Source organism: Narcine bancroftii, chromosome 2, assembly GCF_036971445.1.
Source record: "Narcine bancroftii isolate sNarBan1 chromosome 2, sNarBan1.hap1, whole genome shotgun sequence".
NCBI lineage: Eukaryota > Metazoa > Chordata > Chondrichthyes > Torpediniformes > Narcinidae > Narcine > Narcine bancroftii.
The window spans coordinates 370,581,009-370,596,237 of record NC_091470.1 but is presented as its reverse complement, the minus strand read 5'-3'; the positions used below and the strand labels follow the sequence as shown (position 1 = coordinate 370,596,237).

General features: G+C 44.8%; 1 protein-coding gene across 5 annotated transcripts in view; it reads right to left on the bottom strand.

Moving 5' to 3' along the window:
- The window catches only part of LOC138755859 (oxysterol-binding protein-related protein 1-like), a 239,806-nt gene that overhangs the window by 109,046 nt on the left and 115,531 nt on the right, over nt 1–15,229 (bottom strand). For all 5 annotated transcript variants that reach the window (XM_069922591.1, XM_069922590.1, XM_069922592.1 and 2 more), the window contains one exon: nt 14,395–14,557. In XM_069922591.1, the coding sequence (XP_069778692.1) occupies nt 14,395–14,557 (163 nt within the window). The remainder of the gene's footprint in view (nt 1–14,394; nt 14,558–15,229) is intronic.

Here is a 15,229-nt window from a genome sequence, read left to right as displayed (position 1 = left end):
GTTCATTGATGGATTTGGAACGGCCTCCTAGTTGGGCTAAAATTGAGATGGCAAGTATTTCTGAATTTGAAATACATCAATTTTTGTTTAGGTGGAATATAAATCTGTTACAACAATATAATGTGCCTATACTAAAACATTTAATGAAGTTATGGATAAAGAAAAATAAAATGAGAGGCTCTAGGGGTAAATTATTGGCTTTGACTCCGTTGTATAATAATCAACTTATTTCTTTTTCAATACATAATCAAAGTTCATTGCATCGGAGATCTGAAGGTATGAAAAATTTGGGAGATTGTTTTAAAGAGGGTAAGTTTTTATCTTTTAATCAGATGAGGGAAGGTTATGGTATTGATAAGAATTCTTTATTTCTTTATTATCAAATTCGATCTTTGGTAAAATGTATGTTTGATAGAGAGATGATTTTACCTAAAATGACTAAATTTGAGACTTTTCTTATGAAGGTGCCAGAGAAGGGTTATATTTAATTTATGTATCAAATATTACAGGATGGTCTGGATAAAAAGGGTTGGGATAAATCTAAAATTAAATGGGAAGCGGATATTGGTTTTATTTTTTCTGAAGAGGATTGGTTAGATATCTGTTATGATAATGTAACTAGATTGATAAATGCATGTTATGCAATGAATAATTACAATTTTTTACATCAATTATATTTGACACCTGAAGAATTTAAAAAAATATGGTTTTCATGAATCAGATTTGTGTATTAGATGTGGTGATACGGATGGAACTTTTTTTCATGCTGTTTGGTCATGTATACATATACAATCTTTTTGGAAGAAAATTCAATCGTTTTTAGAATATCTGTATAAGATTAAAATAGTTTTAGATCCAACAGTATTTTTATTGGGTAGTTTGCAACCTCTGAAAGGTTTGGGATTAGATAAGTTCCAGCTTGCTTTTGTATATTTAGCTTTATCCGTCGCGAAAAAATGTATTGCTAGTACATGGAAAGATACAAATATGATTGATATTAATAGATGGGATAATGAGATGAAATATTGTTTAATAATGGAAAAAATTACGTATGTTTCGCATGATCATTATAATTTTTTTATTAATAAGTGGCTGTTATTTACATTTCAATTTATATTGATTAGATTTTAGTAAGTATATTTAACTTTTTCTTTAATATTCTTTCTTTTTTCTTGTTTTTATGGCTCTCCTTAGGAGAGTTGGCTGAAGGGGGGAGGGGGTCTTTTTTTTTATATATATAAAAAATAACGTTCTTGTTCATGTTTAATTGCTGCATATGCCATATATTATTTGTTTTTTGAATGAATAAATAAAGTTTAAAAAAATACTGTCCAAAAACCACCAGCCAAACTCCTGTGATTTTCTCGTTGGGTCACTGTCACGTGGGTGATCCTAACCCTCTCGCTCTTCTCCACCTGCATCCGAGATCCATCACCTGTATACTGATGGTTAACATGCCTGCACAACTGTGCTATTATTCCTGTGCATTCCATTGCTTACATCATCAGCGGCGACTGGCACCGACGCAGTTAATTATGTGACCGTGACAACAGATACAGGCCCCTTCTGCCCTTCTAGTCTGTGCCAAGCCATTTTTTTGCCCAGTTTCACTGACCTACACCCAGTCCATACCCCTCCTGTCCATGTTTGACGAACAAACAAAGGAAAACAAGAACATAAGAAACAGGACCAGGAGTCGGCCATCCGGTTTTTCGAGCCTGCTCCACCATTCAATGAGATCATGGCTTATCTGATGAGAGGCTCATCTCCACCTCTCTGCTTCTTCCCATATCCCTTACTTCCCCATCTAAGTAAAAAGTTATCCAACCTAAAAAGGAAATGGGGAAGGAAGATCAGTGATCATTACGTCCAAAATGTCTCTACATTCCCAAAGCTAAGAATGAGGAGAGGGAAGACTCACCAGCTGTTGAGTCATGAGAGAATACTGGGGCCAAGGAAGATAGGAGAGAAAATTATTGCAAAATATAAAATTACGTGAGATATAGATTGAGGAAGACTGCAGGAACTTTACCTCATATCATAGACACATAATATTACAGCGCAATACAGGCCCTTCGGCCCACGAAGTTGTACCAACTCATATATACCTACTCAACAAACTAAACCTTCCCTATCTCATATCCATCACCCTCCATTGTTCTTGCATCCATGTGTCTAAGACCAACCCCTCTCCTAATTTTATAAACATCTATCAGGACTTCCCTCAGCCTCTGACGCTCCAGCTAAGACAACTCATCAGTTGTCAAACATATCCCCATCATTCACACCCTCTAATCCAGGTAACATCCTGGTAAATCTCCTCTGCACCCTCTCCAAAGCTTTCACATCCTTCCTGCAACGAAGTGACCAGAACCACACACATTTATGTTTTGGGGAAGGGTCTTTACTTTTTAGAACATAGAACATTCCAGCATAATGCAGGCCCTTCAGCCCTTAATGCACACCTACTCCACAACAATCTAACCTTTCCTGACCTCACATCCATTTCCCTTTTGGCTGTCTTTCAAATGTTCCTATTGTACCAGCCTCCACCACCACCCCGGCAACGCATTCCAGGCACCCACCACTCTCTGTGTACGGAACCTATCCCTGACATCTCTCCTAAACTTTCCTCCCCTCACCTCGCTCAGATGTTCTCTGGTGTTTGCTACTCTCGCCCTGGGGAAAAGGGTGCTAACTGCTTCATGGACATGTACTCTATTTCTGCCTCTCAGAGGTCAATGAAACCAGGGGACACAGATTTAAGGAAAGTGGGGATCTGAGAGGGACTTCTGCCACCCAGTGGGGAGTATCACAATGCCAAAGAGAGACCCGGGATCAAATCCAGCACTGTCTGTAAGGAGTCTGCACGTTCTCCACATGTCCGCATGCGTTTCCTCCCGTGGTCCAAAGATGTACAGCGTTAGGAGGTATATTGGAAAGCACGGGCTTGAGGGATGCAGGGACCCGTTACCGAGCTTATATCTAAATCAAAAAATCATTTTTAAAATGGGATGGGAACAAAATGGGCTAGTATAGATGTAGTGGGTTGAATGGCCTGCTCACCTGTTCTGTGACTGACAAGAATCTAACCTGAAGAGGGCCTTAGGCCTGAAAAGTCAACTGCCTTTACTTACTGCGGACGCTGCGTGACATGTGGATGCTGCGTGACGTGCGGACACTGCGTGACGTGTGGACGCTGCATGACGTGCGGACGCTGCTGCTCTAGAGCCCAGTGTTTGTTGACTTCTTGTTCAAATTGGATTTAGTTCATCAGGAATGACTTTGCAATGGGGAAATGGACAGAAATCAGAAATCTTGCTTGGTCATTCAGTCAGTGCAGACCATTCCCACCAAGCACCTGTCTATCAGACCATGATAACAGGAGCAGAAGTAGGCCATTCCATCATGAGCTGATCCATTCACCCACTCTGCCTTCTCCCCATAACCTTTGATACCCTGACTATTCAGATACCTTTCAATCTCTGAAATGCACCCAACGACCTGGCCTCCACAGCTGCCCGTGGTAACAAATTCCAGAGGTTCACCGCTCTCTGGCTAAAGAAATTCCTCCACATCTGTTTTAAACGGGCGCCCTTCAATCCTGAAGTTGTGCCCTCTTGTTCTAGACTCCCCTACTGTGGAGAAATAACTTTGCCACATCTACTCTGTCCAGGCCTTTCAACATTCAAAATACTTCTATGAGATCCCCCTCATTCTTCTGAACTCCAAAGAGTGGATCCAAGGGCCGACAAATGTTCCTTATAAACTAATTCCTTCATTCCAGGAATCATTCTTGTGAATCTTCTCTGAACCGTCTCCAACACCAGCAGATCCTTCCTTAAATAAGGAGCCCAAAACTATCTCAGCCTCTCATAATCTTATGTACCTCGATCCAAAGAGAAAAGCTTTAACTTTTGCCTCATAAGGACATGTTCTCCAATCCAGGCAACAAACTGGTAAATCTCCTCTGCACCCTCTCCACAGCTTCCACATCCTTCCTGTAATGAAGTAACCAGAACTGAACATAATACTCCAGGTGTGGTCTAACCAGAGTTTAATAGATCTGCAATTTTTATTTTTATTTTTTTATTTGGTCTTATATTCTCATCTTCTCCCCCTCACCCAGAGAGCTAGAGAAATTCAGCAAGTCGAACAGTGTCCTTTATGTAGCAAAGGTAAAGATACCTAAATAATGGTTGGCCAAGAGGCAGAAGATGGCGTCGGTGCTCGATAAAAAGAAAAGAAAAGAAAAAAAAAGATATCTAAATGACGTGTTCGGCTCGAGCCCTTCATCAAGCCAGCAGACATCCGAACAATAGAGGGCGGTGGTGGTAAAGGCAGGAGATGATAGGTAGAGAAGGGAGGGGAGGGGTCAGCAGAGATGAGGGGGAGGGGGGGATGGCTGGGTGGGGAAGGGGGTGGGAGAACAGCTTTCTTTCCCCTCCCTCTTTCCATTTCTCCCCTCCCTTCCCTCTTCCCCACCCAGCCATCCCCCCTTCCCCTCATCTCTGCTGACCCCTCCCTCCTTTCACCACCCATCACCTCTTGCCTTTACCACCCCCCGCCCCCCAACTCTTTAGTTCGGCTTTCTCTCAGACCTTAATGAAAGGTTCGAGCCCAAAACATCGGTCTGTATCTTTACCTTTGCAATATAACAGACACTGTTTAACCTGCTGAGTTTCTCCAGCATTTTGTGTTTTTACTTCAACCACGGTGATTTTCGTTATTTACTTTTCATGTTGAATAAATCATTCTAACTTACATGTTCGTGTTTGGACTCAGCGAGCATCCTTCACTTTACTCATTCCAAGGGATATCTTTCCAGAATTCCCAATCGCTCGCAGAGCCCAATACTTCAAAAATGCCAAATGACCACACTCAAATTCTGTGGCCCCAAACACCACTTGTTCATTGCTGGCAACAACATAAATATGCTAATCTATTTAAATATCCTCTTCTAAATACACATACAACAGCTGCCAGGAATTAACTTTACTGTTAGCTGTTTAAAGAAGAGCTGTCAGGCATTTATTATAACTGGATCAACCACATATCAAATGTACATTCAACTTGTGCGTCCACAAACTCTACCTGGTTCCCAAATAAACGTTGCCACATGGAGAAGTGGGAAGGGCAAGGACATGATATTGACAGCAGCCTGTTTTAAATCTTTTTGGGATTATGAATTCAAGATCTACTTCAGGATTTAAGCAGCTAATCCTGGTTAATGTTCTAGTGGAGGTGCAGGGCCGACGGTGTTTGTAAGTAAAATCCTATGTTCAGGCCCAAGATGGCAGCGCCTGTGCTCAGCAGCGGCCACGAGGGGTTGCAAACTCCAGGGGAGCAGCGGACCGGAGCAGGGCACCAGAAATGGGGAGAACCCTCCCCCCACCCACATAGAGAAGGAGAAGCAGAGGAGACAACCCTACAGGTCAGTGACCAGGGCGGCAGACGGGCGAGGGGTTCAGCGGCTGAGAAACCCACATTGGCTGTGGTCGACCTGTGGTCGGGGGACCCGCTTGGTCTGTGGGCTGCCGGAGACTGGCTCATGGGAACCAGGTATTGGGATTTGAGAGGGTGGTGAGGGCAAGAAGGGCTCCCGAAGGACCTAGGGTGTTGAAGGCTTCTTGATCGCGTAAGAGGTTTGGATCTGGAGCTCGGGGTGGCCCATGGTTCGAATGTGAGTATATGAGGCTGTGGGAGTGCTGGAGGAGAATCCACGGACACTCGATGACTCTGAAGGGACTCTGCTTCTCTTTCTCCCATACCGTAAGGGGCACTGGGCAACACTAATGGCTGCCTTATGGTGGGCAGAAGGCAATTTTGTGTAATATTACATGTTCAGTACTGTTACATGACGATAGAGGAATCTTGAATCCTGAATAATTTTGGCCTCCGCGGTCTCAGACCCACGACTGTACATAATACTCAGCTGTAACAGAACTAGCATTTGTACCAGAACCTCCCTGCTCTTGTGTTCTCTGCCCTGGTTGGTGAAAGAACAAAATGGCAGACTATTATCTGGATGGGGGGAAAATTCCAAATTCAGAGGTGCAAAGGGACTTGGGAATCCTCATGTAGGATCCCCTAAACCAGTGTTTCTCAACCTTTTTCTTTCCACTTACATCCCACTTTAAGTAATCCCTATGCCATCGGTGCTCTGTGATTAGTAAGGGATTGCTTAAGGTGGGATGTGGGTGGGAAAGGAAGGTTGAGAATCACTGCTCCAGACCCAACTGTTACTGAAATATTTTACTTGAGAAAAAATGTCATTGACCCATTTCCTTTGGAGTTATGAAACCATGCACATAACAAGTCAATTAGGTTCAATTAAAACAGTGCTTTTCAAACTTTTTCTTTCCACTCACATCCCACCTTAAGTAGAGCACCGATGGCAAAAGGGCACAACTTCAAGATTGAAGGGCGCCTATTTAAAACAGAGATGTGGAGGAATTTCTTCAGCCAGAGAGCGGTGAACCTCTAGAATTTGGTGGTTGGGTACATTTAAGGCAGAGATTGATAGGGATCAGAATAGTCAGGGTGTCAAAGGCTATGGGGAGAAGATTGGGGGGTGGAGCTGAGTGGGAGAATGGATGGGCTCATGATGGAATGGCGGGGCAGACTCAACAGGATGAATAACCTGCTTCTGCCCTTATATATTATGCTCTTATCTTCTGGTATTCCTGGATTTATACACCAAGCGCCCCTTGTTCCTCGACACTCCCCAAGGACCTACCATTCATTAGATATAGATTCATGAGGGTGAGATCACACACTACCAGATTCCTTCCCACTGTCATCAGTCTCATGAATGAACCTCACACTTTCATGGAATTATGTTGCTGTATTCCTTTGTTCTTCTACACTTCGCAGTTCCCTACACAAGTCATCTGAGTATTAAAAATAAAAATGTAACAATAAATGAGATCTTTTCAAATCCTCCCTTTGGAAGAGTAGTCAAAAGAACTCCTGGATGACAAGGGCTGGAACCATAGAACATTATAGCACACAAACAGGCCCCTTCAGCCCTTCTAGTCTGTGCCGGACCATTTTTTCTGCCTAGTCCCACTGACCTGCACCCAGTCCATACTCCCCCAACATCTCTCCCATCCAAGTACCTGTCCAAATTCTTCTTTCTTTTTAAAAAAAAAAATTTTTATTGAGTTTAACAGATAAATCCTACATACAAAGTCTTTTAATGTAACAAACAACAGGTAAATTCTTCTTAAATGTTAACATTGAGCCTGCATTCACCACTTCAACTGGAGCTTGTTCCACACTCGCACCACTCTCTGTGTGAAGAAGTTCCCCTCATGTTCCCCCTAAATTTTTCCCCCTTCACTCTTAACCCATGTCCTCTGGTTTGTATCTCACCAACCCTCAGTGAAAAAAGCCAACCTACATTTACAGGTACACAATCCTTTACCTGGAATCCTTGGGCGACAGTGTGTTCTGAATTTCGGAAAGCCAGATTTAAGCCCATCTGAATTGTGCTGCGGTATCTGCCCCCACCCCCTTCCAGTCACGCTGCCATCTCCCCCCCACCTCGCCCGTCCGACGTGTTGCCGGTCTCCCCCCCACCACTTGTCCACCCGACTCGCGGTGCCAGTCTCTCCCCTTCGACCGAGTGACTCGCGGTGCCGGTCTTCCCCCCCCCCCCCCCGTTTCCGTCCGATTAACACTGCCGGTCTCTCTCCCTTGCCTGCCCGACTCGTGCTGCTGGTCTCCCCCTACCCTCGCCCGCCCAACTCGTGCTGCTGGTCTCTCCCCCTCACCCGCCTGACTCGTGCTGCCAATCTCTCCCCCCTTGCCCGTCCGATTTGCGCTGCCGTCTCTCTCCCCACTTGCCAGATTTTGGAGCTTTCTGGATTTTAGATATCCGGATAAAGGATAGTGTACCTGTACTCTGTCTATCCCCCTCATAATTTTAAATATCTTGATCAAATCTCCTGTCATTCTTCTACGCTCTAGGGAATAAAGTCCTAACCTGTTTAACCTTTCTCTGTAACTCAGTCCCTGAAGTCCGGGCAACATCCTAGTAAATCTTCTCTGCATTCTTCCCATCTTATTAATATCTTTCCTGCACACAATGCTCCAAATTTGGCCTCACCAATATCTTGTACAACTTTACCATAACAACCCAACTCCTGTACTCAATACTTCAATTTATGAAGGCCAAGATGCCAAAAGCTCTCTTTACTACCCTGTCCACCTGTGGTGCCACTTTCAGGGAATTATGTGCCTGTATTCCCAGATCACTCTGTTCTACCCAACTCCTCGGTGCCCGACCATTTACCATGTACGTCCTTTCTTGGTTTGTCTTTCCAAAATGCAACACCTTCCACTTGTCTGCATTAAATTCCATCTGCCATTTGTCCAGCTGGTCCAGATCCCTCTGCAGCTTTGAAAACCTTCCTCACTGACCACAATGTCTCCAATCTTAGTGTCATCTGCAAACTTGCTGATCCAATTTACCACATTATCATCCAGATCATTGATATAGATGACAAACAACAATGGTCCCAGCACTGATCTCTGAGGCCCCACTAGACACAGGCCTCCAGTCTGAGAAGCATCATCCACCACTACTCTCTGGCTTCCCCGGTCCAGCCATTGTCGAATCCAGTTCATTACTTCACCATGAATACCCAGCGTCTGAACCTCCCTGACTCACGTCCCATGTGGGACCTTGTCAAAGGCCTTACTAAAATCCATGCAGACAACATCCACAGCCTTTCCTTCATCAACTTTCCTGGTAACCTCCTACTACAGACCTACTTATTTTTCTACACTGAAACATACAAATTATTGGATAGTTAATGCACAAAATACATCGATTGACCTTTTAACTTTAATTTGTATATACAGCACCGTAACAGGCCTTCTGGGCCACAAGCCCCATGCTGCCCAAATACTCCAATTAACCTACAGCCTCTACGGAGGTTGGTTGGAAATCAAAGAACATGGAGGAAACCCATGGGGAGAGCGTGCAAACTCATTGGAGACAGCGCCAGATTCAAACCGTGTTGCCGGCACTGTAACAGCATTGCGCTAATCAGGCCACTCCAAGCCGCTAAGGGTAACCGTACGGCAGTGAGTGCCTGAAGTTATTTTAAAATAGCCCAACGTCTGCGGGGCTGCACGTCAGAGGAAGAGAGCAGTGTATCATGATCTTTGGCCCATCACACATCTGCTGGGTTATTTCCAGTCAGAAGTAATCCCATTACAGAGTCACACAGCACGGAACAGACCCTTTGATCCAACTTTTCCATACTGACCCAGTTGGCATTCTGGGCTACTGCCATTTGCCTGCATTCGGTCCATATCCCTTCTGAACCCTTCCCTTCCAAGCACCTGTCCAAATGTCTTTAGAACATCATAACTATTCCCTCTTCTACAGCTTCCTCTGGCAGCTCATTCCTAATATAGACCCCACCACCCCTCTCCCAAGGGAAAAGGTTGCCCCTCAGGTCCCTCTTAAATCTCACCCCTCTCACCTTAAACCTCTACCCCCAGTTCTAGGATCATCTTGTCTAAAAACAAGACTGTGCATTCACTTTATTCACCCTCAGCCTCCTTCACTCCAGGGAATAACATCCAACCTCTCCCCATCGTGCAACCCCTCCCGGCAACATCGTGGTGAATCTCCTCTGCACCCTTTCCAGCTTATTAACGTCCTTCCTACAGCTCCGCGTGCGGTTTTACCAGTGCCTTGTGCAGCTAAACTCAGCACCGTAAGAGACAGACCGCAGGTTAAGACAGGAAGCGAGGAAAGAGATAGCTGAGATATTGGCAATGATCTTTGTATCCTCTCTGACCACACAGGAGGTGGAGAGTGGCGAATGTAGTCCACTAGTTCAAAAAGAAGGTAAAAGGGAAAATCCAGGGAATTATAGACCAGTAAGTCTTAAGTCAGTGGTGGGCAAACGATTAGAGAGGATTCTTAGGGACAGGATTTATGAACATTAGAGAAGCATAGCCTCAGGGATGGTCGGCATGTCGTGCATCACGAGCCTAATTGAGTTTTTTGAGGAAGTGACGAAAGAAATTGATGAAGGTAGGGCAGTAGAAATATAGTGCATGGAAACAGGCCCTTCGGCCCACAATCCTACTCAACTAACTGAGCCTCACACCCATAATCCTCTATTTTTCTTGCCTGCATAAGAGTCTTTGGAATGTTCCTGTTGTACCAGCCTCCACCACCACCACCCACAGCAACGCATTCCAGGCACCCACTATACCTGTGTAATAAACTTACCCTGTTATTTCCCCTAAACTTTCCTCCCCTCTCGTCGTACAGATGTCCTCTTTTGTTTTCTCAAATACTTTATTTTTCATTAAAAAAAGATCAATTATGTAGCGGCAGCCGAGGGGGCGGGACTTCATGCTCAAATTACTTCCTTGATACCGGGCGCCTGTGCGTTCGTCGAGGGGGGGGGGGTCCGTGCTAAGATGGCACTGGACCACCTTTGTCTCTGGGACGAAGTCAGCAGACTGGGGAATGCGTCAAGACGGCTGAACCGGAAGTGACATAAAAGTTGCCCGTAAAACTGATTAAAGCGGTTTTTTCCTGACCACAACCTGAGTCAGACGATTTGCTTTAGTTCTGCCCTGGGCGCCACACTTATAACATTCCAATAAAAATATACACACACATAGATATATATCTATATGCGTATGTGTACATTAAAAACCCCAACTCTATTCCCTTCTGCCCCCCCCCCCCCTTAAATATCTTTCTGTAAACCATCAGAGCTCACAGTATAAATTAACCTCAGGAAACAGGGAGAGATCACTTTAGAATTTAACAGCATTTATTAAAGTTGGGCACCAACATAGTTCAAGTATGGTTTCCATATTTTAAGAAATGTATCATACTTTTTCCTTAATTGTGTGCTATTTTCCATTGGTATACTGCAAACCATCTCTGCTGTCCACCTCACCAAGGTCACCAGAGAGTCCGACTTCCATGTGACTGCAGTGCACTTTTTGGCCACTGCTAATGCAATTTCAACAAACGAAATTTGGAAGATCTATGAAATTGCCTAACAAATAGAGTTCTGGATCACCTGGGAAGGCCAGCCACCCTTGTCATTCTTGTTAATACTTCAGAAATTTCTTGCCACAAGATCTGACCTTCACACATGACCAAATTGAATTCTTCTTCTATTTTATGCCTAAAACCCAGTTCTGGTATTTTTGGCTTAGATTTGTGCAACTTCGGTGGAGTGAGATTTTTTTTCTTTGGCTTGGCTTCGCGGACGAAGATTTATGGAGGGGGTAAAAAGTCCACGTCAGCTGCAGGCTCGTTTGTGGCTGACAAGTCCGATGCGGGACAGGCAGACACGATTGCAGCGGTTGCAAGGGAAAATTGGTTGGTTGGGGTTGGGTTTTTCCTCCTTTGCCTTTTGTCAGTGAGGTGGGCTCTGCGGTCTTCTTCAAAGGAGGTTGCTGCCCGCCAAACTGTGAGGCGCCAAGATGCACGGTTTGAGGCGTTATCAGCCCACTGGCGGTGGTCAATGTGGCAGGCACCAAGAGATTTCTTTAGGCAGCTGATGTAAACCAACCCATTTCTCGCATTAATAGGTGAAGTTACACTGTCCACACACCACTCAGGCCAAGATTGTTCTGACATTGCAAGACACAAACCGGACTCCCACCTCTCCCTTATCTCTGCCAGATTTAACACTTTCTAACTGAAGAGCAAAATACATTCTAGTCATAAATTTGGGCTTATTACCCATCCAAAGCATTCATTCTATTTCACTAACTCCTGAAGTGGTCAATGCCTGCCCCATCGTTCCATCAAGAAAGCTCTCAGGTACTGAAAACATAGAAATGTTCCATTACGTATATCATAGCTTTCTCAATTCTTCAAATGGTATCAAAGCACCATCTTTATAACATCTTATAACATCTTAATACAGCATATTGTGTAACCGTACATTGAGAATTCTGTTACCCACATTCATAGCTAACAATACATTGTTACACAACGGAGCTCTTAGCGAAATATCCTCTTTTCTCCTGATTCATTGATTTTTCTGCTTTATTTTCACCGTATGTACCAGGATAGGGTACATACGTATGTACCAGGATAGGGTTACTTGTCTTCCTTTTTATTGATTTAAAGCTCAATTTATAAATTAGCTATTGCTTCATTCATAGAATGTAGCCCCATACGAACCCAGTTTGGTGAATTCCCCTCAATAAAAGATGGTAAAAATCTTGCTTGTACAAGTCTGGAAGTCTCAGCCCTCCTAATTTATAATCCCAGGCTAGTTTTTCCAATGCAATTCTGGCCACTTTGTTATTCCATAGGAATGGTCTTACTTGATTGTTTAACAATTTGGAAAAGTTCTTGGGTCAAGCTGGAGGTAGTGATTGGAACAAGTATTGACATCTCGGCATCACTTTCATTTTTACACAACTTACTCTTCCTAGAAACGTTCTCAGCAAATCTTTCCATTGTTGTAAGTCCTGTTCCATTTTGCTAAATCCTCTGGTATTTGTTACTCTTGCCTGGGGTAAAAGGTGCTGGCTGTCTACCTTATCGATGCCTTTCATAATCTTGTAGCCCTCTATTGAGTCACTTCTCATTCTTTGGTCCAAAGAGAAAAGCCCCAGCTCTGTTAACCTTGATGTGGTGTATAGAGATTTTAGTAAGGCATCTGACAAGGTCCTCACATTCAGCAAGTCACGAGGCATGGGACGTACGGAACCTTGGCAGGGTGGATTCAGAATTGGCTTGCCTGCAGAAAGTAGAGAGCAGTAATGGATGGAAAGTATTCTGCCTGGAGGTCTATTGTGCAGGGATCTGTGCTGAGACCCCCCACTCTTTGAGATTTTTATAAATGACCTGGACGAAGATGTAGAGGGATGAGTCAGTAACTTTGCAGATGATATGAAAGTTGGAGGAGTTGTGGATTGTGTAAAAGGTTACAACAGGATGTAGACAGAAGGCATCGTTGGGAGGAAAAGAGGCAGTTGAGGATCTGTCCTGGGGCCTCCGTATTGATCCAATCATGAAGAAGGCTCGCCAGCTGCCGTACTTTGTGAGGTGACTGAGCAGATTTGGTGTGTCACCAAATTTCCACAGGTGCACCGTGGAGAGCACGTTGACTGGCTGCATCACTCTCTGGTCCGGAGGTACCAATGCACGGGACCGGACAAGACTACAGAGAGTTGTGAACTCAACCAGTGCCATCACGGACACTAGACTTCACTCCCTCGAGGACACCCACAAGGGGCAGTGTCTTAAGAAATTAGCCTCTATCTTCAAGGACCCCCACCACCCAGGCCATGCCCTCTTCACTCTGCTACTGTCGGGAAAAAGGTACAGGAGCCTGAAGACAAGCACCCAGCGGCACAAGGACTGCTTCTTCCTCTCTGCCATCAGATTCCGGAACGATCAATGACCCACAGACACTGCCCTCACCTTCTCTTCTTTTGCACTAATTTATTTTGTTTTATACGTAATTTATCTGCACCTGTACCGCTGCTGCAAAACAACCTATTTTGTAACATATTCATGGAAATAAATTCTGATTCTGAGAGCCAGTGGGTAACAGTGCAGGATGGGTTAAATCAATCGAGTTCCAGGGCTTTAATTTTTTTAAATTTTATTTACAGAACAATCTAGTTAATTCCAGCCAATTTGAGTCCGTGTCATCCAAATGACCTACAACCTCTGGTACATTTTGAAGGGCGAAAGGAAATTGGAGCTCCTAGAGGAAACCCACACAGACTCGGGGAGAGCGTGCAACCTCCCTACAGACAGCGTTGGATTCGAACCCCGGTCGCTGGCTTTGGAACAGCATTACACGAAACACTATGTTAACTGCGTCATAAATTAGTGGATTGTGGTAACTACCTTCCACAATTAAAATTTAGGCATACAGTGCGATAACAGGCCCTTCCATCCCATGAACCAAGCCACCAATTAATTTATGAACCACAAACGTTTTTGACGGGTGGGAGGAAGCCGGAGTACCTGGAGGAAACCGACACAGACATGGGGAGGACGTATAAACTCCTTTCAGACTTGAACCTGGGTTTGCTGGCGCTGCCAACTGTCCCGTGTTAGAACTGAACTCATAGATTCCCCAATTGATTCTCCTAAATTCCAACACGTGCAGACCAAGAGCCATCAAACGTTCCTCATACCATAACCCGCTCATTCCTGGAATCATCCTGGTGAACCCTCTCCAACGTCAGCACATCGGGGAGGTCTGGGCCACCACCCTGACTTTATCTGCTCACTGCAAATCGCGTGAACGCCAAGTGTCCTTTGAAATCCCTCAATGAGCATACGAAGCAAGGTGGAGATGCTGAGGTATCTGAGAGCTGGGAAGCACGATTTCACCATAAGTCAATCACAAAGCAGCCTACCTGAAAGGGCATCGTAGTATTCATCTTCACTCAGCGCACTCTGCGGGGGCGATCCCCTGGCTACAAACTTCTCAAGTTCATGGTGCTCGCAGGCCAGGGTCTGCAGAGCTTCCGACAGAACTTTGTTTTTCCCTTGCTCCTGCTGCAATCGTAGATTCCACACCTGAATAGAAAGGAAACTGAAATTAATGGTGTGGGAGAGAAGGGGAGGGAGGTGGAAGGAAAGGGAGCGGTGGGGAACAAGAACAAGGGAGAGTTCTGAGAGCGAGCAAGAGAGAGAGAGAGTTCGGGGAGTGAGGGAGTTCAGGGAGCGAGAAAAAATGAGGGAGATAGACAGAAGGAAACAGAGAGAGAGAGAGATAAACAGTGAGGGAGACAGAAACCTCTTTTAGGTGTTCAGAAGATTAGGCGCCTGCAGGCGCGGCTAGAGGAGTTCAGCTGGCACGTTTAGGTGGCCACGGAATGGACGGCTTTCTGGCACCTAAACGTGCCAGCTGACTGCTAGCCGCCTAGCAGCGAAAGCCGGCTACTCGGGACAGTTGCTAGTTCCGCCCACGTTGCCCTCATGTCATAGCAGCGCGTCGATGTGCTTCCTTCCAAATTCTAGATAATTTTAACTCTCCCTCTCCAAAAAAAATGTATTAAACAGGTACCCCATCCCGCCAAATTATATAAACTTTTCACATTTCTAGTTTTCACAAACCTTCCTAGGCGAAATACACATCTGTCAGGGGTTCTCATGTAACCGAGCTTCACAATATTGCCCGCAGTAGAGAAGTGTTGTTTTTTGCATTGAGTTAAAGTGACATGATCCGGCTCCTGTACCACTGAACCC